The sequence below is a fragment of the Rutilus rutilus genome (genome assembly GCF_951802725.1).
Source record: "Rutilus rutilus genome assembly, chromosome: 1".
NCBI classification, from domain to species: Eukaryota; Metazoa; Chordata; class Actinopteri; order Cypriniformes; family Leuciscidae; genus Rutilus; species Rutilus rutilus.
Genome location: NC_140209.1, coordinates 66,902,565 through 66,928,690, shown reverse-complemented (window position 1 = coordinate 66,928,690; position 26,126 = coordinate 66,902,565). Strand labels below are relative to the sequence as shown.

The following is a 26,126-nucleotide window of genomic DNA, read 5'->3' as shown; positions in this document are numbered from 1 at the left end:
GACCTTTAGCATTCACATCTTATTTATTAGTTTATGTATCATCAATTGAATTTGGTGCCATGAGCAAATTTTTAAAATATAAAATGTTCTGAGGTAGGATAACAATGAAGGAAAAGCTTTCACAGCTGCAATTGTGCAGTCAGAACTTCTGGACAGGATCAGGAAGCATATCCTGCAAACAACCCTGCAGTTAAACATACACACACACACACACACACACACACACACACACACACACACACACACACACACACACACACACACACACACACACACACACACACACACACTGCTGTTAAACCAGAATGACCAGTACTGTTGTAACAGTGTGATCACTGATAGTAATGTTAACTATGTTTAAAAAGTTCATAAGCATATATATATATATATATATATATATATACACACACACACACACACACACACCCACACACACACACACACACACCCAACACACACAGACACTAAATAAGTGGTTTTAAACTTGTCCTTGAGGATACCCAGCACTACACATTTTGTATATCTCACTTATATGACACACTTGATTTAACTCATCAGCTCATTAAGAAGTGGGGTAATAGTGATGTATTTTATGTCGTAGAACAAAACGTGAAAGTGTCTTGAGCTTGTATTCACCACTGACATTATTTCAGCCATTTAACCAAAATCCCATTTAAAAAACCCTTGACTTTGGGAAGCGTTTTGACCTAAAAAATGATGTAATTTCTGCACCACCCCATTAGACGTCCAGAGAGGAGGAGCTGGACGTCATTTGACAACTTGATTTATTTTGGAAACATAGACACTTTATTCCCCTTCTTTGGACTTTTTAATGTCCAAATGTGTTTGGACAAATTTTCGTTTCACGTTTCGTTTACTAATACCAAACTTTATGGTTTTGTTGACAGAAGACGCTAGATAATTAGAGACTCTTTGACTCTTATTTATTTAAAAGAGTTTATTTATTTATTTATTCCATTCTATTTTTTTTATTCCCCATTTATAGCCTATTCAGTAGAATATATGTTGGAGGACCATCACAATAAAGTGTTAGCAGATATTAAGCAGACTGTCTACTCTAATGACTGATATGGAGTTGCAAAGTTACTTAATCAACAGAATGTTCAAAAGTAGTAGTTTGGTAAATAGTTAGCAAAATTCTAAATTGTAGCATTTTTGTTTGTGTATGGTCTCGCATTTATATGGCCCTGCTGTAATTTATTTCCTCGTTTCAAACCCGGAAGTGTGAAAATAGTCCATTCGAGGAGGAGCTGCTGGATGTTTACCTGTGACATTTACCTGTCTCACAGTGAAACCGAAAGCAGTCGATGACTGTAAAGACGCCATTTCGGAAGATAGAAAATCATCAATCGCTTCAAATATGACAGTAAGTTCATAAAACTTTTCATAGCTGTAATATCGATAGAGTATTTGCGTCTAAACAGACATTATGCCGAACTAAAACTCAAATACATGATAAAGTTGAAGTACTTTCGTTATCTAGGCCTACTTCACGACACGTCAACTGTAACACTTATAAAATGGCCGAAAATGGTTAAACTTGCACTTACTTTTTCCTTTAACAGGAGAATATTATTTTAATGTTGAAATCTTCGGTTGACTTTAAATATGTATTTAATTATTTTGTTATAATATTATAAAGTGTGTTCAGTGCAGTAAGACTGGGGAAAGAAAGTGTGGCCGTAGGATAAACACATAACAATAACATCTATTTGCTTAATGCGAGACGAAAAACGGATTGTGAAAAACACCTGTAAGAGTTCAGCAGTGTCATTAAAGTGAAGGTAAATCCAGTGTTTAAACAAGACTGCTGTGTTTGAAAGTGTGGCCGACATGTTGCTCTACAAACACACACTATTAACTGGAAAAAAACTGTTGGACGTTAAGTTAAAATGAATTAAATGCAATTTAAATAAAACGTGTAAAAATTAAATTGTGTTTTGTGCATGTCCTCTGTGTCCACATACAGGCCTTTAAATAAAGTGTCACATCAAGGAGGAAGAGGAGAAACGTACCTGTAAAATGAGTGTGTGTGAGGAGAGAGAGGAGGAGGCGTCTGTTCACACTCAGAGAGCAGCATCTCCAATATCCAGCTGTGTGTCCATGAAGAGTAACTACTCCATGCGTGAGCCCCTTAAATTCAGTAATGGACCACCTCCAGGATTCAGCTGTGTGTCTATGAAGAGTAACAGATCCATGCCTGAGCCCCCTAAATTCAGTGATGGACCATCTCCAGGATCCAGCTGTGTGTCCATGAAGAGTAACAGATCCATGCCTGAGCCCCCATATCTCAGTGATGGACCATCTCCATTATCCAGCTGTGTGTCTATGAAGAGTAACAACTATGCTGTGACCCCTGACCCTGTGTGAGTATCATGAAGTTCAGGGCTGTCTGGGCAGTCAATATATTATATTGGTTCATCACCTCTAAAAACTGTTAATAATATGCATACAGACAAAAAATAGGCTAGTAGTTATGATTCTTACTCCTAAAAAAATATATATAACTGACAAAAAGAAACAACGTTGAAAGTCATCTTATAACAATGAATTGACTAATTCACCGTTAATAAATTTGCGTTTAATTTTACACTATTTTACTTTAATACATAGATTTAATGCTCTGTTTGTAATTATAATTTAGAAATTTGTGTGCAGAGGGTTTATAGAATGTTTCTAATTGTATTATTAGGGCTGCTTGATTAAAAAAATCATAATCACGATTATTTTGCTCAATATTGAAATCATGATTATTTAACATGATTATAGGTGGGTGATATGATCAAAGTCTTATTTCATGATATGAGTCATTTTAAATGTCAGTGAAATTTCACAATTATCAATACTTCAGAAAAAACTAGGCTAATTAATATGCAAGTTAGTGGTTCTCAGACTGGGGGCGGCACAGAAGTTCTAGAACATTCATTTAATTAAAAATATGTAAATTAAATGTTCGATATTTATCTGCATTAACTGTGAATAGTAAATTAATGTTCAAAATGATCCACTTTTGTTAAGGGCTGTGTTGGTCAGTGTGATAACTGAGTACCATCGGCAGTGGTAAACCAAAACACATTTATGTGCCGGTGAACGCTGTTTTACCTGGATATCAGGACACGAGTGAAGTACAAAGCCTTGTTTACAAAATAAATGATAGGTTAGCAACCAAATGATACATCGCGACAATGGAAACGTTTGGATTCGTGCCGAATGAGAGCGGTACGTACGTGAGAGCTCATAAACTATAATTAAACCATATGGCCAAACATTTATCTTTGTGGGGAAATATATATATATACACACATATACACATATATATACACACATCTCCTGTTCCAGGATTATATAATTTAATTTGCTTTCATTAAATTTGTAAGTTTGAATGAAGTTTGTATGTTTTGTATCATGAATGGTCTTTGGGCTGAATCGATGCACCTACACAAAGAGGGTCTCGCGCTGAAAAAGTTTGAGAACCACTGATGTAAGTAAAAAGTCCCCAAAACAGTTGCAGAAGACTGGTAATCAGTCAGCAATACAATAAGAACAAAGAAACTAAATTATAAACAAAACCAACAAAAAATTCAACAGAACAAAAATACAAATTAAAACACACTGCTTTAGGTTTTACAGGAAGATGTGCTAACTGTGGTATTCAGATAAGTAATAGCCTTTAACAGAAATTGAATAAAGTAATCAAATATAAAATAACACTCCTGTATACATTAAATATAGACTAATACATAATAAATAATATTCAAGAGCAGTGAGTGATTTTATCTTTGTCTTTTGTTGTTTGATTTACAATAATGGTTTAGCAGATTTATTAGGCTGCTGTCCCTTTAAAAGCTCCACGGATCCAATATACTGTTACACACGCGCTCTTTCTCAGTGTTTGCATTCACTTAAGAAAACGATATGCTTAAAACAGAAGTTTTTCCTTTGAGTTTTCCGCATACAGACGACATCATTGTCAAGACGATCGCCATTCACACGGATCCGCAAGAACGACTAAAAACGCTGTATTCTGCTGCCAGACCATTAGATGGCGATGAAACACTATAAATAATGTAATAGCCTACACATGTGCATGAAGTCATCAAACGGTGGTTGAGGAGAGATCCCCTGATATAGTTGTAAAGCGCTTTGGGTGTACAGTAGTATATGAAAGTGCTATATAAATGCCTCATTCTGTCACGTTAACTAAAGAAAACTAAGAGAGGACTCAAGTGCAAAGGAAAATAATATTTATTGGAAAAAGAAACACTTAAACACAAAACAAAACCCACGAGGGGGAAAACATTACTAAATACCAAAACAACAACTTCAAAAGTGAACATACCAAACGGGTCACGGGGAACGGGAGACGTGTACAAGACAACGAACCAGCACAAGACTACAAACACAAGGAGGCTAAATAGGGGAACAAACAAAGGAGGGTAACGAACACAACAGGTGGGGCAAATTAACCAATAACTGGATAACAAGATGGGAGGGGCTAAACGGCAGACACGAGCACATGGCTCAAAACAATAAAACACCCATGTGCATGACAAGACAGGACAGGCATGTGACACATTCATTCATTCATTCATCATTTTCAGTAGGGTTGGGTATCATTTGTTTTTTTTTCTATACCGGTGCCAAATCGATACTTTTAAAACGGTACTGGTGCCTAAACGGTGCCTGAACCGATACTTTAAAAAAAAGAAAGCCTCAAAACGATGCTGAATGACATTAAAAAACTGCTTTATTGAAAAAAAAAATATATATATATCTTAAAATTTAATATATTAAAATTTTAAAGTATATAAATATAAGTAGTCTAAATACAAAACAACAAATTTACATCATAAATTCACAATAAAACCTAAGCCACTTAACCCAAATACAATAATTTAACACTAAATAAACTACAGTGCTAATAACAGCAAAGTAGTCTGTATTCTTGATATGCTACAAACCAGCTTTAAATTTCAGCAATTATTCTCACATTTTTTGCCTTCTCTGGCCAAATACGACTCCTCTCTGTACGTATTGCATGTCCTGCATGAGGTGAGCGTTATTTTAGATCGCAACGCATCACCTTAAATGCTGTGATGCGAAACCATCCTCGAAGAAGAACGCCGCCATTTACAACTGTGACAAAGAGCTCTTATCAGGATCAACTGAAGGCTGGATTTGAAAAGTATGTGAAGTTCGCGGCTCTATTGTTGCAGTAAACTTGCACAATGTTCTTGAATGATTCATTTATTAGATGTACGCCGGTCTGTTATTGTAGGGACGTCGACTTCACATTTTCACACTAAACATGACGTGGAACAAAACAAACTACGATTGGTTGTGTTACATGTCAATCAGTCTTTGGCTGATATTTTTATTCTTAAATACATAAGTGAATGTGGTTTGTCATTTAAGAAACCTTTATAATGATCATTCATGTTAGTTGATCTATAATGCACAATGTTAGTAGGCTAAGCACCGCAATTCAGAGAATTTTATCTGTCAACACGTCAATTCATCCACTTCTCCTGAAATACTTTAAAGTGGCTGGTGAAGTGTGAGAAGAATAGAATAAATTGTATAATTACCAACACAAAGTGTATCTAAACACGTCATCAATTTATAATTTAAATGATTGTTATTGCCGCTTCCAGAACATCAGTGTGTATTTTACAAACTACAGCCTAAATGTTGTTTTGCTAATAATTATGTGTATTTGAATGTCTGAAACCAAAAATAAACCTTATGTGGTTGAAAACCCAGAATAGTTGTGTAGGCTATATAACAGCGCTGAAGAGCGTCTGTCTCTGGCTCAGCGCCAGCCAACGCGCAAACGCAGATTTGAATTTAGAAGTTGATGATCACGCGATCTAAACGTTCTAATCACACTGTTGTGAATGATCGTATGGGTCAAAAGGGTTAACTAGTGATCACATGCAGTGATGATGCTTGTGTCCGTTTTGGAGAACCAGAGGGCAAATATTTCAACAGACAGCTGAGGCATTTAAGTGGCACCGAAATGAGGCACCAAAATCTGCCTTTTGATTCTGTCCGGTTACATACCGGTTACTTAGGTACCAGTTCCATATCGGTGCCGGGTTTTGGTAGCCAACCCTAATTTTCAAAGATTTGCGTTTTTGTTGTTTACATGGAGAAAGTTTTCAAAAACGTGTACTTTGAAACCCGTTTTCAAAAATGTGCGTTTTTAGCCACCCAAAACACTGTTGTCATGTAAATGAACAGCCAAAACATAAAAAGTTTTAAGTTTTTAGTTGAAAACGGTGTCATGTAAACAGCCCCTAAGACATAACCGACTCTTTACGAGGATACTTGCATAAATGCCGTTTTGAGATACTTGTGTGTAGGCTATTTGACCGTTTAGGCAAGTATCTGAAGGCCACAGTGTACTTTTCTAATGCATGTTTAGCCCCGTCTCAGAGCGCGCACACAGGAGGGACGCCTAGGGAACAGCGTTTCTTTCACGGCTTAATGCACTTTTAATAACACCGTTTAATATCAAGCACTTCCCGCAGTTTAGCAAAAGTTGACAATATTATACAACACTCACTTTTTTGGCTGATTTGGATGCTAAGTTTGACTTGGGTAATGAAAGAGCACCGCTGTGAAGGAAAGGAAGGTGCGCTGGACGAATGCGGCAGCGGCACAATAATCGATTCACGTTGATTAGTTGTATCACGTTTTCATAATTGTTGGAAGTCGAAAAATCCATTGTGATTAATCGCACAGCCCTAAATGATAGAATTATTGTTTTAATTGCAGTGACAAAAGCTTGAACTAAATTGAGCTGAAAAATGACAATATTGTCTTCGACAATACACTGCTTTATAGGTGAATTGAATTTGATGATCTCTGGAACATTGACACAGTTATTGAACTGAATTGAGTCAACATTGAACTGACTTGAGCTGAAAAACAACAATATCTTTTGTTGAGCTGCTTATACTGTTGCTGAATTGAGCTCTTCATAACTGGTAAACTGCTCTGTTATTGAACAACAAACCCACTAATCTCAGAAACTATTGAACAGTATTAATGATTTTATTCCGCTCAACGTTTAATTAGTAAACTTTACCCAGTTATATTATTTTCATTTCTATAAGAAAACATGAATAACTCTCTTGAGTGTGCTTGTGAGGGCCGTAACCAGTTAAACTTTCAGATGCCTGCTGGAAATCATCTGTATGACCTCTGACATTAAAGCTTTGGACTAGGAAGGTCAGTTCGACTAAAGGAGAAACGGCAACTGGAAAATATTTGCAAAATGCTTCAATAATAAGTTGTCACTCCTAAAAACCAACATCAGCGGTTCTCAAACTTCTCAGACAAATTACTGTCTACCAAATCCAAACATATTCAATTATATTTCAGCATAAAGCAAATATTACTCTTGATCCGTCACTCTTTTTCTTTGCAAAAATCAAAATCGAGGTTATGGTGAGGCCCTTTACAATTGAAGTGTTTTTTGTTTTGTTTTGTTTTGTTTTTTAAGAAAAGAGTGAAGAGTATAAATGCATTTTTGTGGTAATGAACATTATCTCACCAATGTTGATTGAACTTCAATGTTGCTGAACCCAGAATTTTCCTTTACTGTAAGCAACATGTGTAAGTCATGTCAAGTTTATGGTTGCACTTTATTTCGACGGTCCACTTTATGGCGCTTTTCCACTGCATGATACGCCTCAGTACGGCCCACTTTTGGGGGGTTTCTTCCTAGTACCTGGTACTTTTTTAGTACCAGCTCAGTTGAGGTTCCAAGCGAGCCGCACCGAGACTAAAATGTGTCGTGTAAACACTGCAGATCACTAATTTGGTCAGAGAGGATCTTCACTGCAGCGTCATTGGATTTGCGACACCAAACCCGCCGGATTTAAATAGTCATCAACAGCCACCGCAGGATCATTTGTACGCACAAGTTTTTTAAACGACCGTCACACGCAACCTGAAAAAAGAAATATCTGTTTCGTGGCCAGTAGACGAGGTGGCGGCACAACTATAATGATCAGTCTATAATCCCACCCATAGGCACCGATTTATGTTTCTGCCGGTGCCCACACTCCATACACAAAAAGTGGTGAGGACATGTCCCACCCGCAAGTTACGCCTATGTTACCAACCAAACAAAAGCACATTCTCTCCATGAGTGTTGTCGCTCTGAGAGTCGCGCTCTCGCTGATATCTGATGATCCGTAACAGTTCACTAAATAAAATAATTCAATAAATACCTGTTTACAATAAGCACTTAACTCAAAAATAACTATTAAATAATAAAATAACTCGAGAACTGGCTGACTAAAATCAGCTTGAAAATGCTATCTCATGAAATAAAGGTGAATCCGTAATTTCTTTACAATTGAAAGGTACACGTGTTATTTCGTCAGTCAATCGTGAAAGTCTGGTGGTTGAAAGCTTTTGGCAACATTAAATCCAGGAGAGAAGAACATTCTAGAGAAAGAGCAAGCAGAGATTTTGAGTTTGAGCATGCACACGTAATATCTGAGCGAGAGCAGACAAGAGCCTGAGACTGTATATTTGAGAACGAGCGTCCAGTTCTGTGTGAGAGTGAAGGAGATCTGCCAGCGAGTTGAGAGATTTGTGCTCGCGCATTACTTGGATGCGCTCTCAACATTTGTCATTAAAATAACGCCATAGAAACGGCCTCAAATAAACTATAAAAAGGTGAAGATAATCGTGTCTGAAAACTGCAATAGATTTTTTTATTGGTTAAAATCAATAACATATATCTCATATTTTTCTGTGGCTGCTTGACCATGAGATTGCCGCCTATGATCACCGAAGCGGTGCTAAACTGCAGTGGAAAAGCAAACCGAGCCAAAAATATAGAGAGCCGAGCTGAGCCCAGTCGTGCCGAGTCGAACCACACAGAGGAAAAGTGCATTTAGACGTTCTACTAACTATAAGTAAATCGCAACTACATGTCAACTAACTCTCATTAGAGTATTAGTAGACTGTAAGTAGACTGTTAGGTAAGGGTAATGTGTTAGGGTTCAGGTTAGTAGAATAATTTGACATGTAATTGTAAAGTTGCTTATAGTCAGTAAAATGTCTGTTGAGGATCATCAAAATAAAGTCTTAGCAGATATTAAACAGTCTACTCATACTCTAATGACTTGTAGTTCACATGTAGTTGCAAAGTTACTTCTGATTAGTAGAATGTCTAAAGTGAACCATCGAAATAGTTACCACAGTTTATTTGTTTAGCACTTTCTGGAATATAAACAGTTTAAAAGCAGCTTAACAGAAGATGTATGTATCATATATGCACAAAACAGCATAATTATTTTGATTAATGCCAATATTATTTGAGGTTCAGAGGAATGATGTTGCTATCAGTGAAGAGTCTGATCAGAGCAGCATCTAAAACTTCTCCAGGCCGACAGAGCTGATGATATTGATCAAACGCTGCTGTCTGAGATTATTGTTATGTTGAGGGTCTAAACACTGTCAAACTGTGGTGCAGTGAAGGTGAACTCAGGTCTGCAGTTGTAGTTTTAATAATAGTATTGATCTAATATTAATTGAGTGTTTTTCTGGCTGCCTCTGGAATCTCACTCTCTATTCAGAGCCATTTGCTCTTTATGCATAGAATATGATTGCAGAAAAAAATACATGTTTTTAATGAATATTGATGGATCAATACATTTTGTGGTACATTTTGTAAAAATAAATAATTGAAGTGGTTTGTTTTGGTAAAACATCTTCTACATGTATGAGGCGGCAATAACCTTTAAGCCTTTTACCCCCGACTATCCAGATTATGGGTTAAAAAACGTAAAAAAAAACGTATTGCCGCCTCATACAGTTATAATAACATTTAAAAGTCTCACCAGGATGGGGCAAAAGGTCCCCAGTATTGATACAAATACTTTAGCAGTAAAGTAGTGTTTTGCATAATATCTAAGTTAGTACTTGTTCAAAACCATCACTTTAGTTCTGTTTATTTTAATAAATAAAAATGCATTTTTGTTTAATAATATACTGTCATTAAAATTAAACTGTTCATTATATAAAAACACAGAAAAAATATTTAAAAACTAAAGATTCTGAAAGCTTTGAATGAGATCCCATAAAAAATGATATTGGCTTTACAGTAGTAACAATAATATTTAATGATATTTTATTATATGATTAATATATATATATATATATATATATATATATATATATATATATATATATATATATATTTTTTTTTTTTAATATAATGGTTTCATTATAAATATGGTGATTATCTCTAAGTTGGACACCAAACCTAATACGATATTTACCATCTGAATCAAACCATGTCATGTCAACAAATGGAAAAGTAAGCCAGCTGTTGATTATCATGTTAATTATTTTTGTCTTCAGCTTCAACAGCAAACTTTACATATTCTTCAGAATAACTGTTGATTTAAGTATCATCCGTCGCCATTTACAAGTAAATCAATTATATGTAATCATTTCACATGAACACTGCTTTTTCTTCATGTCAGTGTCTCTGTGATATTTTAAAATAATGGTTTCTGTTAAATCAGGTCAAGAATTTTAGCCGCCTTTCTCTTTTATTCGAACATTTTGACTACTGAAATATTGATGTCTCATTACTTTTAATATGCAGGTCATTATCTGACCCCAAATGCCTGATGTGCATAATTAATTAACAGTTTGTTGGCAACATGGGTAAATAAAATCTGTGCAAGAACTTGCGAGGATCGCCATGTGTGATATTAGGAAGTCAGTTTCTACATGTAGTGTGATTTTTATATTTATTTTAACAGAGGTTTTTGTGTCTCTGTTCATCTTAATGTGTTTTCAGTGGTGTGAGAGCTGACCAGATCAGAGATGTGTCCTGTCAGACCAGCACATCCTCCTCCTGTCAGAAACACATCAGTCATCATGACACAGAAGCAGCCCTGCAGCTCGATTCTCACCAGCCAGTGCATGATGATCTGCAGAGAGTCAAAGACCAGCACAAAACCAGCATGAAGAACAGATATGAGAGCGTATTTGAGGGAATCAAACTACAAGAGAATCAGACCCTCCTGAACAGGATTTACACACAGCTGTACATCATAGAGGGAGAGAGTGAAGGAGTGAATGAAGAACATGAGGTGCTACAGATGGAGAAAAGTTACAAGACCCTCCAAGACACTCCAATCAACTGCAATGACATCTTTGATCCTTCACCTGAACTAGGATATGAGGAGAAGAGAAGAGAGAAGAAAGACAAAATCAAGACTGTTCTTACTAAAGGCATCGCTGGAATTGGAAAAACCGTCTCTGTGCAGAAGTTCATTCTGGACTGGGCCGAGGGAAAAGCCAATCAGGATGTAGATTTCATGTTTGTGCTTCCATTTAGAGAGCTGAACTTGATTCAAGATCATCAGTACAGTCTTCACAGACTTCTGCTGGACTTTCATCCTGAACTTCAAGATCTGGACTCAAAGATTTATGATGAATGTACAGTTGTGTTCATCTTTGATGGTCTGGATGAAAGCAGAATTACACTGATGTTTTCAGACAGTGAGAAAGTTTCTGATGTGACTGAGTCTTCATCAGTGGGTGTGTTGATGTCAAACCTCATGAAAGGAGATCTGCTTCCCTCTGCTCTCATCTGGATCACCACCAGACCAGCAGCAGCCAATCAGATCCCCTCAGAATACATCAACCGTGTGACCGAAATTCAGGGATTCAATGACCCTCAGAAGGAGGAATACTTCAGGAAGAGAATCAGTGATGAGGATCAAGCCAGCAGAATCATCTCACACATCAGAAGAGCAAGAAGCCTTCACATCATGTGCCACATACCCGTCTTCTGCTGGATCTCAGCCACTGTGCTTCAGAACATCCTGAAACAAGATCTCAGTGCAGAAATCCCTCAAACTCTGACTGAAATGTACATCCACTTCCTTCTCATTCAAACTAGCATGAGGAACCAGAAGTATGAAGAGAGAGATCCAGAGAATCTCCTGCAGTCCAACAGAGAAGTGATTGTGAAACTTGCTGAACTGGCTTTCAATCAGCTGATGAAGGGCAATGTGATGTTCTATGAGGAGGACCTGATTGAGAGCGGCATAGACGTCACTGACGCCTCAGTGTATTCTGGGATTTGCACTGAGGTCTTTAGGGAGGAATCTGTGATTTATCACAGGAAGGTTTACAGCTTTGTACATCTCAGCTTTCAGGAGTTTTTTGCAGCACTGCATGTGTTTCTCTGTTATTTACACAAGAACAGTGAAGTTATGGAAATGTTCCTGACAGGAAAATCCAGAACTTTCAAGTTTTTCTTAAGTAAGACTGTTTCTCTGGATGAGTTTCTGAAGGGAGCAATGAATAAAGCCTTGAAGAGTAAAAATGGACACCTGGATCTTTTCATTCGATTCCTTCATGGCATCTCGCTGAAGTCCAATCAGAGACTCTTAAAGGATCTGCTGATTCACACAAAGAACAACCCAGAGAGCATCAAGAAAATAATCCAAAACCATAAAAAAAACGAAAACACAGAAAGTCCAGAAGACAGTATCAGCCCTGAAAGATGGATGAATCTGTGTCACTGCTTGATTGAGATGAAGGATAGTTCTCTTGTTGACGAAATGCAGGCATTTTTACAATCTCGAACAAGTAACCAAAACCTTTCTCTTGCACAATGTTCAACTTTGGCAAACATGATCTTGATGTCAGAAAAGGTGATGGATGAGTTTGACCTTAAAAAGTACAGCATCACATCATCACAAGTGGGTCGAAGGAGACTGTTACCTGCTCTGAGGAACTGCAGAAAAGCTCTGTGAGTGTGCAAATATGAACATAATATCAACTGATTTGAAATATGAACATAATACCTCTCATGTAGGCTAATAGTTTAGCTGAATGCGCTTTAATTACTTTTTTATTTACATAAATTTAAAGTGTCTACAGATTAAAATATTTAAAATAATTATTTTAATTTGTAATTATAAGCTGAATATCTTTAATTTCAACCAGTGAATTTACATGACTTTTCCATTTTTCATAATTTGCTGGATAAGGATTAAGCATTTTTAGAAAAATATATTAATTTTCCTGGTCTAGAAATCACACTTTTAAAATGAGGTTACCACATATATCTAGTTGCGGTGATGATGTATTAAAATAAGAAATATCTTGATTTAGGTCAGTGGTTTTCAATCCCAGCACTGTACATTTTTGATGTCTCTCTTATCTAACACACATATTAGAGGTCTTGGAGTCTTTACTAACTAGCTGATGAGTTGAATTTGAAAATGTGCAGTGCTGTGTGTACTCCAGGACCAGGATCGACCAGAAACGGTCTCTGAGCCTACTAGTCCTTGCCTTAATGCTATGGTACTGTAACTGTGATAAGAGAGTTAACAATTTATCCTGGGTATTTATAAACCGATGTTTCATGCTGTACGTTCCTAAACCCTGGATTAATGTTCTTATTTGCATATTTGTGTTATTATTGTCATTGATTGAACGAACGCCACGTGTTTACATCAAGGCTCTTGCATTGCCCGTCCTCATATTGCCGAATGCTATCAAGTTTTTTTATATGGTCTTTTTGGACTGTAAAGGAAAGAATGAAAAGGTATCTTCTTCACTCCAATTCGCCTTTGGTTAAGCCACACCCTAGAATGTAGATTGACCAATCACAGCGCAGCCAAGAACGAGCTCCCACAGAGGTCCGACACTTTTTCACAGCGCTCCATTGACTTTAACACAGGCGTCTCATATTTTTGGTCTCGGCAGGCTATTACCGTCGTAGTTTTATCAAAAATATGGTTAAACGTTGTGCCTGGGGCATTTGTAACACAGATACGCGTTTCCCAGAGAGGTTGGAGGGGGGTGTTCGTTTTTTTCCCTTCCCAAAACCGAAGTCAAATCCTGACAAGTGTCGTCTTTGGATTAAACTTTGTGGACGTCCTCACAGTCAGCTAAACCCCTCAAGGATCAACAAGCACACTTTTGTGGTAAATTTAGCTTTTAACCTTACTGTGAAGTTATACTAGTTAGACAGTTTTATGCTGTTTTAGGTTATGATTTCGGTTCTCTACCCTAATTAATGAAGAATCAAGGTGCTAGCAAGCGCTTAGCGATGGTTTAGTTATCACGTAAATCAGGATTGTATGTTTTGACTAGCGGCTGGATGTTAGCTAACTTTGTTATTCAAGATACAAACACCTAACGTTAATGTTACAGACACGCTATTGTGGTAGTTTTGAAGGTGACTAACGTTACCGCCACCGTGTTGCCCAGATGAAGTTGTCGGACATAGCAACAGTAACTAAGGGGGGCGGGGCTTAGCCAAAGGTGAATTGGTGAGTTTTCTGTTGCCATTTGAAATGTTTCCCATCAAACGCTGAAACAACTGTTTACAATTTCTGTGACTGTCCAACACGTGAACATGAGACACTTGATTGGCTGTCCGTTGCTAAGCATCTAGCCAGTGTTGTGCATGAACGCGTTCAAAGAACGACGTTCACTGAACGCGTTCATATTTTCGCAGAACGCTGAACTGAACGAATCACTTTTCATACAATGAACGTGAACGAGAGCGGCGCTCACTCTGGCAGGAATGAGCAGCACGCGCAGTTCATGTTCACGCTCATTTGAAAAGTCAGGTTTTACGACACTGTTTATGGCAAACACCTTGATGGTCCAGCATGGCTAGTGCTAGTACTAGTTCACGCGATTCTCTATCTCAACATTATTTTTCTCCTGGCTATAATAATTAGCCGCGTTTCCATTACCCTTCAAATTGCGCAAATTGAAATTGCGAATTGAAAATACGCACAATGGAAACACGTCAATTTCGCAAAAACTCCCGTTTATCGGAAAAAGTTTTTGCGCTTGCATGAGGTGGTTTTTCAGGCTATTCGAAAAAGGAATATTTCGCAAAACCGCAATGCAAACAGTTTTTGCGCATTTACAGTCACCTGACTTAGAAGACGCGGTGTGTTTGGGGTCCATGTATAGCTACGCAAATAATAATAATTTTATATTATTTTATTATAACATTTAATAGGCTATATTTAAAAGACGCTTTTATGCAAAAAAGGAACAAAGCTAAATGTGGAGCGCGCACTGCATGGCACGGAGGCGAGGGCGCGAACACTTGCATTTTCCTATCAACAGTGGAAACGACTTAAAATACTCTATCATTTCTGGTCATACAGAAAATAATAATACATTATTCTCAACTACTTTTATTTGTGTAAACTCACAATAACAATAAAACGTTGTGCTTTTGTAAAATAAAAGAAAACAATATCAGATGCACTTTCATGATCTCTGTAAACTGGAGCGCGAAAACTGAAACAAAATATAGCCTATGTAGGCTAAAGCTTCAAATGTCCACTTTAAAACGAACAAATTTGAATCGAAAGCTAATACCTTCTGATTAATCCGTATGAAAGTTGCATTTCTGTCTAAAAGAGCATCTGCTTAACAGCGGAGATGGAGATGTGATTTTAGCCAAAACAATAGTTTATTAATAATATTAATGGCTCTTCTCATTCAGCACTGCGGGAAAAACATAAATTCCAGGTTCTAATTTGGCCTTAGAAAACCAGTAAAATCGACATGTTTTCCATATTAATTTGTGAATATTTTAAATGTTTATAAAGGGTCAAAAAGTCATAAACAAACATCTGAAAATTCGTCGATATGTGGGTCAATGACGTATAAGGATTTTCGACAGGTCAATTTTAAAATACAAAAAAAATAATATCTGTTGCAATTGTTCAAACATTAAGGATGTTGTGTACATCTAAATTCATTAAAAAAATTCAATTTAAGTGATTTTAGTGTTTTTTCATCTAGATGAATTGTCCGTAGCCTTAAAAAATGTCATGTGGTGCGACTGTGATTTATCTTAAAATTAATTAATTTCCTTAACATGCTTAAACATTTTTTTTACAAGTTCTTAGTAATTAAAGTGTTTAGAAACCAAGTTTTGCGTTCCTTTTGAGTTTTTGTAAATAATGATCTCGTTTTTTGTTCTATAATTTCTGAGTTGCCTTCTTAAATCTAGTTAACAGACTTACTTTTTCTGTAAATCACATAAAACTGATATAAATGTTTTAAAAATATCATTTATTAAAGCATACTGTATCAGTGATTCATATTTCAGCCACAGAAATAAGATATTTTATTTTACATTTAATACAGTGATTGCTTTTATTGGTTGCACCACATGATAAGTGGTCGCTCCAAATAACACGAAGACCTTATATAGTTAAAAATCTATTTAAAGAGATCAATGAACAATACATTTTATACAAAAAAATTATTTAAAATTTCTATGAATGTTTTCAAATTCATTCAAAATTTACAGGCACAGAATTGGCCACCTAAACAAAACAAGCTAGCTTCCCAAAAAAAGGTCACTATGAAATGTATAATACAAATATATATTTGTAGAAATAACTTTAATATACATTTTTTTTGAGGTCATACCACATGACATCCAAATTTGGCAACTACATACCAACCATTACAGAGGTTTTTTTTTTTTTTTCAATTTGAGAGAAGTACAAACCTGCTTGCTGCTTCCATGGGTCCTTGGTAAATTGGTATATGATGTAACGTCCTGTGTTTGAATAGTTTTCAACATTAAAGTCCCAAAATGGTAGTTCCTTGATGGTCGCACCACATAATATTTCATAAAATGGACATCATCGGACAAAGTTTGTTTGTATATTATGATGGAAATATAAATACAAATGCTTTGAATTTTTTTAAAGGATTACAAAACATTTTGGAAATCATGCCAAATAGTGGAGAAAATAAATTTGAATAAATTCAGAGTAATTTCAAAGATGTTTTCAAAACAGAAGTTATGGCCGTACAGTCGCACCACATGATGTTTTGACGCTTTAAATAACAAATAAATAAATAAATAAGTAAAGGTTTTTGATGAGTTAAAGTGAGTACATACATGGGAGAGGTACTTCAAATATGCAGTATCTTTTTATGCATTTAAACCTGTTTTTGCCTGAAAATGTAGGCGTCACGTCATTGACCCATTTACTTTTTTGCGCAGCAGCTGGTGTAGCTAGTTCAAATAAAAAAAATTGGTGTTCAACTTTGCGTTTTAAAAAGACAACAACCGTTCATTTTTCGTTTTTCAATTACGGGTTAAAAAAGGGAAAACGAATGGACACAAAAGTAGCCTACATGGATCGTTTGGACAGAATACGAGACAGAGTTCTTTATTAAATTCATACAAGAAACAATAGGCTATAGCCTAATAGGCTACTGGATTCTAAATCTCAAAGAAATGCCACAATCAAAACCTCGGAGCAGAAATGAGGGCGAAACATCCAGAAAATCCTAGGCTATATGTGTCCTTCGCATTATAAGGGTCTTTCCCTGCCATTAATGCTTGTATAACACGCCACGTCTCCTTCCATTAATAATAATAATAATAATGTCTAATGCAGTGGCTGTGATATAAACCAACGTCCGTTGCCGTGATTTTTGGAATGACTTATCGCGCGAGAAAAAAAAAGACGTTTTAGTCGCATAACATCGGTTAATGGAAACGCCGTCATTTCGCAATAGTTTTTATCGATATTTAGATAATAGCGCAAAACATTTGCACAAATCTGTAATGGAAACGCGGCTATTGATACAATAATTTTGATTAGTTTTGGAGTAGCAGTGATTTGCAGCTGGTAATGGATGGTAAAGAGGTTCTATTGAGTAAGATAGTGGCCTATCTTAAAAAGAATTTAACAAATGAACGTGAACTAGTTCATTTTTAGATATGTGAACTTAATTCATTAAAAAAAAAAAGAACTATGAACATGAACTAGTTCATTATCATCTGTGTGAACTGAACTTTGAGCTAGTTCTTTTTAAGTATGAACTGGCACAACACTGCATCTAGCCATAACACTCTAACACTGTATCGTTTCACACTGTGCAAGTTTTGCACCGCAATGTGGGATTAACAGCACAAAAGCGACTCTAATCCTGCTCTGGACCCCAGGGTTTCATTACTCTGTGTAAGAAGTGGTGCTAATCCCACTTCTAACTTACAAATGTGAAACGTTCCTTTACCCAGGGTTAAAAGCAAGGTTTAGAACCACTATAATCAGAGGTTAATTGCAGCATTAAAACAATGTGTATTGTGAAAATTGGAATACAAATAAAATTGAAAAATACATGACAGCGATTCGGTCTGATTCAAGGTCCCTTCCTGATCATGTTCCTTTCTCTCCCATCTTTGTGTCACAGTACTATCAATTAGGGGTGTAACGGTACATGTATTCATACCGGACCGTTTCGGTACAGGGCTTTCGGTTCGGTGCACGTGTGTACCGAATGACCGAATGCAATATTTTGTGTGCGGAACATAGGTACATTTTCGTGTTTCCACACAAACATATTAAGTGGCGGAACTCTCCGCGTTCAGCGCAAATCCCGCCCTGCAGCTGATTCTAAAGTTTTACCCGTCGTCACTGTCATATCTATGGTCACTGTAACCTAAACCAATGAAATCGACTGCAGGGCGAAAAAAAGCTTTTCCGCTCCGTGTGCGCCGCCGCACTCTCCGTTCTGCGTGTGTGTGTGTGTGTGTCTGCGCTCTCTGCTCAATGTTCAATGTTCGACTCCGTGTTTGCGCTGCGCGTTCTGCTCTGTCGTTAACGGCCCAAACACTCCAATCATGTACCGATCACGCACTGGAAAAGCAAAGTCCGCTCAAATAACGTGAAATTTCTCAGTAGTAGACTTCTGTTTGCTGAGCTGGTATAGTCATGCTGGCAACAATGGTACACTTAGGCTCTGATCACATGCTCTGGTAATAATAGCTTTGTAGGACTATATTTTATTTTGATAATTAGAAAAATATATATAAAAAAAAATCTTAAATTGATTATGTTGATTGATTACTGAAAAATAATAATACATTGATATATTTATGTTTAATATTATTTTAATATAGGGCTATTTTCTGTTCCTTTTTTTCCCCGGTGTTTCATTTAATTAGGTGATTCTAAGTTTAATTATTGATGATTACAAGCTTGGAGGAATTGCAATTAATTACAGCAAATTGTGCAATTAATTAGTTCATTTTTTTAATCGATTCCCAGCCTTTATTTTTAAATATGAGCAGGCCTACAAGCTGGGATTGGTAATGCTGCACTGTAATCATAGTTATTTATTTATATTTTTCATTAAATTTATTATGTGTCATGATCCTGTCATGATCCTGGCTTTTCCTTTCTTTACTCTGTCTCCCCCTTTTGGACACACACACTCATACACACTCCCACGCTTTACACGCATTCATTCATGCCGCTCCTTTACATTCTGATCATTTCCAGCTGAACCTCATTACTTTCTCTTTGTCTCCTCATTACTCTCTCACCTGCTCTCTCTTTCCCTATTAGGATTTGCTATTTATTGTTCTGATCTTCCCTTGTCTTGTCGCCAGATTATTTCATGTGTTTGTGCATACGTTACTTCTGTGCATACCCTGTCGTGTCGTGTCTCGTCTTGTCTACGGGCATTTTGTGGTGAGATCGTGTCCTATCTAAGAGGTATCTACTCGTGTGATTGTCATCTCCACTGAGCTATACTGTGTGCAGAGTTTCCGACTGGTGGCCGCTCCTTGTAGCTGTTCTATCCTGTTCGCTGGAGCGAATCTGTGGGCTAACGCATCTGGGCGAATACCTCTCACGCACACTTCGTGCAACGGGACTTTATGTTATCCATGTGCTTTCAACCCTGAGTCTACGGAAGGAAGTCGTTTCTATTACCCGAAGTCTACGGAAGAACTTGTGTTTTCTGTTTAAGAAGTGTTTTTGTTCTTACCGCTTCTTTCTGCCAGCATCCCTAATTAAAGACTGTTGAATGCTTTCTCTGCTTTTGGGTCCTTCTCTACACCTTATCACAGAATAATCTGGCCAGCATGGACCCAGCAGGTGGCAATCCTTTCCAGACAGCGGTGGAGTTACAGGGCGTGATGATAGGCCGACATGAAGAGGAGCTGTCGGCTGCTAGACACGCCGTTGAGTCTCTCGCCTCCCAGGTTACGGACCTCTCCAACCGTCTCCATCACTCTCCCCGAGAAATACCAGCCTCACAGGAACACCGCGAGGCACCGGAGCCCCGTATCAACAATCCTCCTTGTTATTCGGGTGAGCCCACGCAATGCCGCCCCTTTTTGACTCAATGCGAGGTTGTTTTTTCTCTGCAGCCAGTTACTTATGCCACGGATCGAGCCAGAGTCGCTTTTGTCATCTCGTTACTCATTGGGAGAGCTCGTGAGTGGGGCGCGGCTAATTGGGAGGCTGAGGCGGACTGTGTGTTCAACTTTCCCCGGTTCAAAGAGGAGATGATTCGGGTATTCGACCGGTCAACTCACGGGGAGGAGGCTTCACGGGCGCTATCCGCCTTGCGACAGGGTAGACGCTCCGCAGCAGACTTTGCGATTGAATTTCGCACCCTCGCCACCACTGCGGGCTGGAATGAACCAGCTTTAGTGTCCCGGTTCCTGGAGGGGCTTAATTCTGAGGTGAAAGAGGAGATCTACATCCGCGAAGTACCTACTCGGCTTGACTTGTTAATTGACCTGGCCATCCGAATTGAGAAGCGCTTTGATCTGCGCCGTCGGGCGCGCAGTCAGTATTCTGCTAGACTGTCTCCACCCACTGTTTCTTCTCCGCCTCCTGCGGCACCGGAGCCCGAAGCAATGCAGCTGGGAGGTTTGCGAATCTCCGCCAAGGAACGAGAGCGGCGAGTACTAAACCGCCTGTGCATGTACTGCGCCGCATCTACACACTTTGTTTCGTCATGCCCAGTAAAAGCCAACGCTCGCCAGTAAACGGAGGGCTACTGGCGAGCGCAACATCAAAGGATCCTCCTTCAAAGGCCCGTACTACTGTTCCTGTTTGTCTCCGCTGGTCTGGTTCTTCCATCCCCTGTTCGGCGTTGATTGACTCCGGGGCAGAGGAGTGCTTCATTGACGAAGTTTGGGCGCAAGAGCAAGGTATTCCTCTTATTGACCTAGCAGACTCTACGCCACTTTATGCCTTAGACGGCAGTTCTCTGCCAAGGATTCGTAAGAAGACCGTTCCTATTTCCCTCATAGTTTCTGGGAATCACAAAGAGACAATTTCTTTTCTTGTTTTTTGTTCCCCCTTTTGCCCTGTTGTACTAGGACACCCTTGGCTAGCCCGACACAACCCCCAGATTAATTGGTCTGAGAATTCTATCGTGTCATGGAAATTGTCTTGCCATGTTGATTGTTTAATCTCTGCCATTCCTCCTGTGTCATCTGTCTCTGTTTCTCAGGAAGAGCCAGGTGATATGTCCGGGGTACTGGAGGAGTATCGCGATCTGCGTGAGGTGTTCAGCCGGTCCCGGGCGGCATCCCTTCCTCCTCACCGACCTTATGATTGTAGTATTGAGCTCCTCCCAGGTTCTACGCCCCCGCGCGGCAGGTTATTTTCATTGTCCGCCCCCGAACGCGAAGCACTCGAAGACTATCTGTCAGCGTCCCTTGATGCGGGTACTATTGTTCCTTCGTCCTCACCCGCGGGCGCCGTTTTTTTTTCCGTTAAGAAGAAAGACGGCTCTTTGCGTCCCTGCATTGACTATCGTGGGCTGAACGAGATCACGGTCAAGAACCGTTATCCCTTGCCGTTGATGTCCTCGGCTTTCGAACTCTTGCAGGGAGCAAAGATTTTCACCAAGCTCGATTTACGAAACGCTTATCACCTCGTTCGCATTAAGAAGGGGGATGAGTGGAAGACCGCGTTTAATACACCCCTGGGGCACTTTGAATATCGGGTTCTTCCGTTCGGCCTCGTCAACGCTCCAGCAGTGTTCCAGGCACTCGTTAATGATGTGCTTCGGGACATGCTGAACATTTTTGTATTCGTTTATCTTGACGACATTTTAATTTTTTCGCCCTCTCTCCAAGTGCATGTACAACACGTACGTCGGGTTCTCCAACGCCTGCTTGAGAACAAACTTTTTGTCAAAGCTGAAAAATGCTCGTTTCATGTCCCGTCTGTCACCTTCCTCGGATCAATTATTTCCGAGGAAGGTATCAGCATGGATCCGGTCAAGGTCCAGGCGGTCACCGAATGGCCTGTTCCTGATTCTCGTGTAGCGCTCCAGCGATTTCTGGGCTTTGCGAATTTTTATCGTCGTTTTGTCCGTAACTTTAGTCAGGTAGCCGCCCCTCTCACTGCCTTAACGTCAGTGAGAGCCAAGTTCGAATGGTCTGCCCCTGCCCAAAGCGCTTTTGATCGTCTGAAGACCCTTTTCACTACCGCGCCTATTTTGCTCTTTCCCGATGTCTCCAGACAGTTCATAGTCGAGGTCGATGCGTCAGAGGTCGGGGTCGGAGCTATCCTTTCCCAGCGCTCCGCCGCTGACGGAAAGGTTCATCCCTGCGCCTTTTACTCTCATCGCCTTTCGCCCGCCGAACGTAACTATGACGTGGGAGATCGTGAGCTGCTAGCCATTCGTTTAGCTTTGGGTGAATGGAGACACTGGTTAGAGGGGTCATCTGTTCCTTTTCTAGTATGGACAGATCACAAGAATCTTGAATACATTCGAACAGCAAAAAGATTGAATGCTCGCCAAGCACGTTGGGCTTTGTTTTTTACGCGGTTCGATTTCACGATCTCGTATCGTCCGGGCTCTAAGAACGTAAAACCTGACGCTCTCTCTCGCATCTTTGACTCTTCCTCCTCTCCTACAACACCTGAAGGGGTTATCCCTCCAGGTAGAGTGGTAGGAGCAGTTTCCTGGGGAATCGAGATGTCAGTTAAGCGCGCTCTCGCCCGCGTTTCCATTCCGCGTAAATGTCCCAGGCACCTTCTGTTTGTTCCGGTTCATCTCCGTCGTTCTGTCCTTCATTGGGGTCATGCTTCTAAATTCACTGCCCATCCCGGCGTACGGGGCACTCTTGCTACCGTTCGTCAACGTTTCTGGTGGCCCACTCTGGATCATGATACACGTCGGTATGTCGCCTCGTGCGTAGATTGCGCCCAAACCAAGTCCAGTAATTCTCCTCCGGCCGGTTTGTTACGTCCGTTACCAGTTCCATCACGCCCATGGTCCCATATCGCGCTGGACTTTATTACGGGTCTACCTTCGTCGGCGGGGAAGACCGTCATCCTTACTGTCGTTGACCGTTTTTCCAAGTCTGCGCACTTTATTCCTCTCGCAAAACTTTCATCCGCTAAGGAGATGGCTCAAATTTTGATCGACCAAGTGTTTAGACTACACGGGTTACCTACTGACGTTGTCTCCGATCGGGGGCCACAGTTCTCCTCCCAATTTTGGAAGGAGTTCTGTCGTCTCATCGGAGCGTCGGCTAGTCTCTCCTCGGGTTTTCACCCACAAACTAACGGTCAGGCCGAACGAGCCAATCAAATTGTTGTACGTTCTCTTCGTAGTCTAGCGCATCGTAACCCCTCGTCATGGTCAAACCAACTCGCCTGGGCTGAATATGCGCACAACTCGCTTCCTACGTCTGCTACGGGTCTCTCTCCATTCCAGGGCTGCCTAGGCTACCAACCACCTTTGTTCCCTTCGCAGAGTGCAGAATCTAATGTTCCGTCCGTCCAGTCATTTGTTGATCGATGCAAACGCACTTGGAGAGGGGTGAAATCTGCCCTTTATCGTTCTAGGAAACGCATGAGCATCGCTGCAAATAGGCGTCGCATAAAGAGTCCTCGTTATGTCTGTGGTCAAAGAGTGTGGTTATCCACATCCAATTTACCTCTCCATTCTGAGTCTCGCAAGCTTATTCCTCGTTTTATCGGACCGTTCCGTATCGTCAAGATCATTAATCCTGTCACAGTTAAACTTTCGCTTTCTCCCAATCTACGTCGCGTCCATCCTGTTTTCCACGTTTCATGCGTAAAACCAGTGTTACGCGCGCCTGTGCGTCCCTCAATTCCTCCGGTCCGTATCGTTGATTCACCCGTCTATAAGGTTCGCAAGCTCCTCGACATGCGTCGCCGAGGTCGTGGGCACCAATATTTAGTGGACTGGGAGGGGTATGGTCCGGAGGAGAGAAGCTGGGTGTCCGCCCGGGACATCCTGGACCCTTCGCTCATTGATGATTTCCTCCGTACCCGTCAGCAGGCTCCCTTAGATGCGCCAGGGGGCGCTCGTTAAAGGAGGGGTACTGTCATGATCCTGTCATGATCCTGGCTTTTCCTTTCTTTACTCTGTCTCCCCCTTTTGGACACACACACTCATACACACTCCCACGCTTTACACGCATTCATTCATGCCGCTCCTTTACATTCTGATCATTTCCAGCTGAACCTCATTACTTTCTCTTTGTCTCCTCATTACTCTCTCACCTGCTCTCTCTTTCCCTATTAGGATTTGCTATTTATTGTTCTGATCTTCCCTTGTCTTGTCGCCAGATTATTTCATGTGTTTGTGCATACGTTACTTCTGTGCATACCCTGTCGTGTCGTGTCTCGTCTTGTCTACGGGCATTTTGTGGTGAGATCGTGTCCTATCTAAGAGGTATCTACTCGTGTGATTGTCATCTCCACTGAGCTATACTGTGTGCAGAGTTTCCGACTGGTGGCCGCTCCTTGTAGCTGTTCTATCCTGTTCGCTGGAGCGAATCTGTGGGCTAACGCATCTGGGCGAATACCTCTCACGTACACTTCGTGCAACGGGACTTTATGTTATCCATGTGCTTTCAACCCTGAGTCTACGGAAGGAAGTCGTTTCTATTACCCGAAGTCTACGGAAGAACTTGTGTTTTCTGTTTAAGAAGTGTTTTTGTTCTTACCGCTTCTTTCTGCCAGCATCCCTAATTAAAGACTGTTGAATGCTTTCTCTGCTTTTGGGTCCTTCTCTACACCTTATCACATTATGTGATATTGGTTTGAGACTGAGAGTATTTTATTTAGTGGAGAACTTTGCAGCAGTATTTTATTTCTTATTCTTTTTTTAATTTGATATGTATTTTATTAAAAAGTGTTCAAAAAAGTGTAAACAAATTGTTAAAAAAAGTTTATAGTAATAAACAACCTGCAGTTTAATGTTTGCATTTCTTTCCCTTACTGTACCGAAAATAAACCGAACCGTGACTTTAAAACCGAGGTACGTACCGAACCGTGATTTTTGCGTACCGTTACACCCCTACTATCAATCAATAAGGCAAAAAGTCCAACAAAAATAAAAATTCAACTATTCAACTAACAAGACTATTTTTTCCACTATAAAGGATTGTATAAACAAGGAAATAAAACATTATACACATACAATCAATGTGATCAATGTGACAATCAGTGATCTTTTATGTTGAACTTGGTTAACCAAGAAAGTCGTGCGATCTGGTGGGGACACCAGCATTAATCCTAGAGTCCTCAATTTTTTTCAGATTAACAGACTGTAATCTCAGTGATCAGCACTGTGAAGTTGTGTCTTCAGTTCTACAATCATCAAACTCCCTGAGAGAGCTGGACCTGAGTAACAATGGCCTGCAGGATTCAGGAGTGAGGCTGCTCTCTATTGGACTTAAGAGTCCAAACTGTCAACTCAACAAATTGAGGTATTTAAGGGGATTTCAACAGGTCTGTGCAAAATAATAGTAAGCTGTCATATATGTATATATATATGTCATTGTGTTATATTCTAATATTCTATGCAACTCACTTAATAGGATAGTTCACCCAAAAATTAAGTGATCATTTACTCACCCTGCTGTTGTTCTAATGCAGTGTGCCCTTCTTTTTTTTTTGGACTATAGAAGGATAATAAAAAAAAAAAAATTCCAGCTCACACCCATTCACATAATGGGAGTGAATAGCGAACAGCATCAAGCTAAGAAAAGAGGCAAAAGTATCAATGGTCACATGAAACACATGTCATATATTCCAAGTGTTCTGGGGGGCATTTGACAGTATTTGGTGAAAAACAAACCACAATGTAATTTTTTACTTAACAAAAGTGTGACTACATTCATGAGACTCGATTAGTGCTGCCTAATTGGGTTGTTCACAGGTGTTCACCCCGACTCACAGAATCAAGTGAAAAATCAAGATACATAATTACACAAATACACAAAAAAATACATAATTGGG

The 26,126-nt window shown here is 39.4% G+C and overlaps 1 protein-coding gene across 1 annotated transcript in view; it reads left to right on the top strand.

Annotated features, from left to right (window-relative positions):
- Positions 1–1,290: 1,290 nt before the first annotated feature.
- Positions 1,291–26,126, top strand: part of LOC311295451 (NACHT, LRR and PYD domains-containing protein 3-like) — a 67,250-nt gene continuing 42,414 nt past the window's right edge. Inside the window, exons 1-4 of the mRNA XM_084416829.1 lie at positions 1,291–1,387; positions 1,991–2,387; positions 10,859–12,826; positions 25,424–25,594. Of these exons, the coding sequence (XP_084272955.1) occupies positions 2,044–2,387; positions 10,859–12,826; positions 25,424–25,594 (2,483 nt within the window). The 5' untranslated portion in view covers positions 1,291–1,387; positions 1,991–2,043. The remainder of the gene's footprint in view (positions 1,388–1,990; positions 2,388–10,858; positions 12,827–25,423; positions 25,595–26,126) is intronic.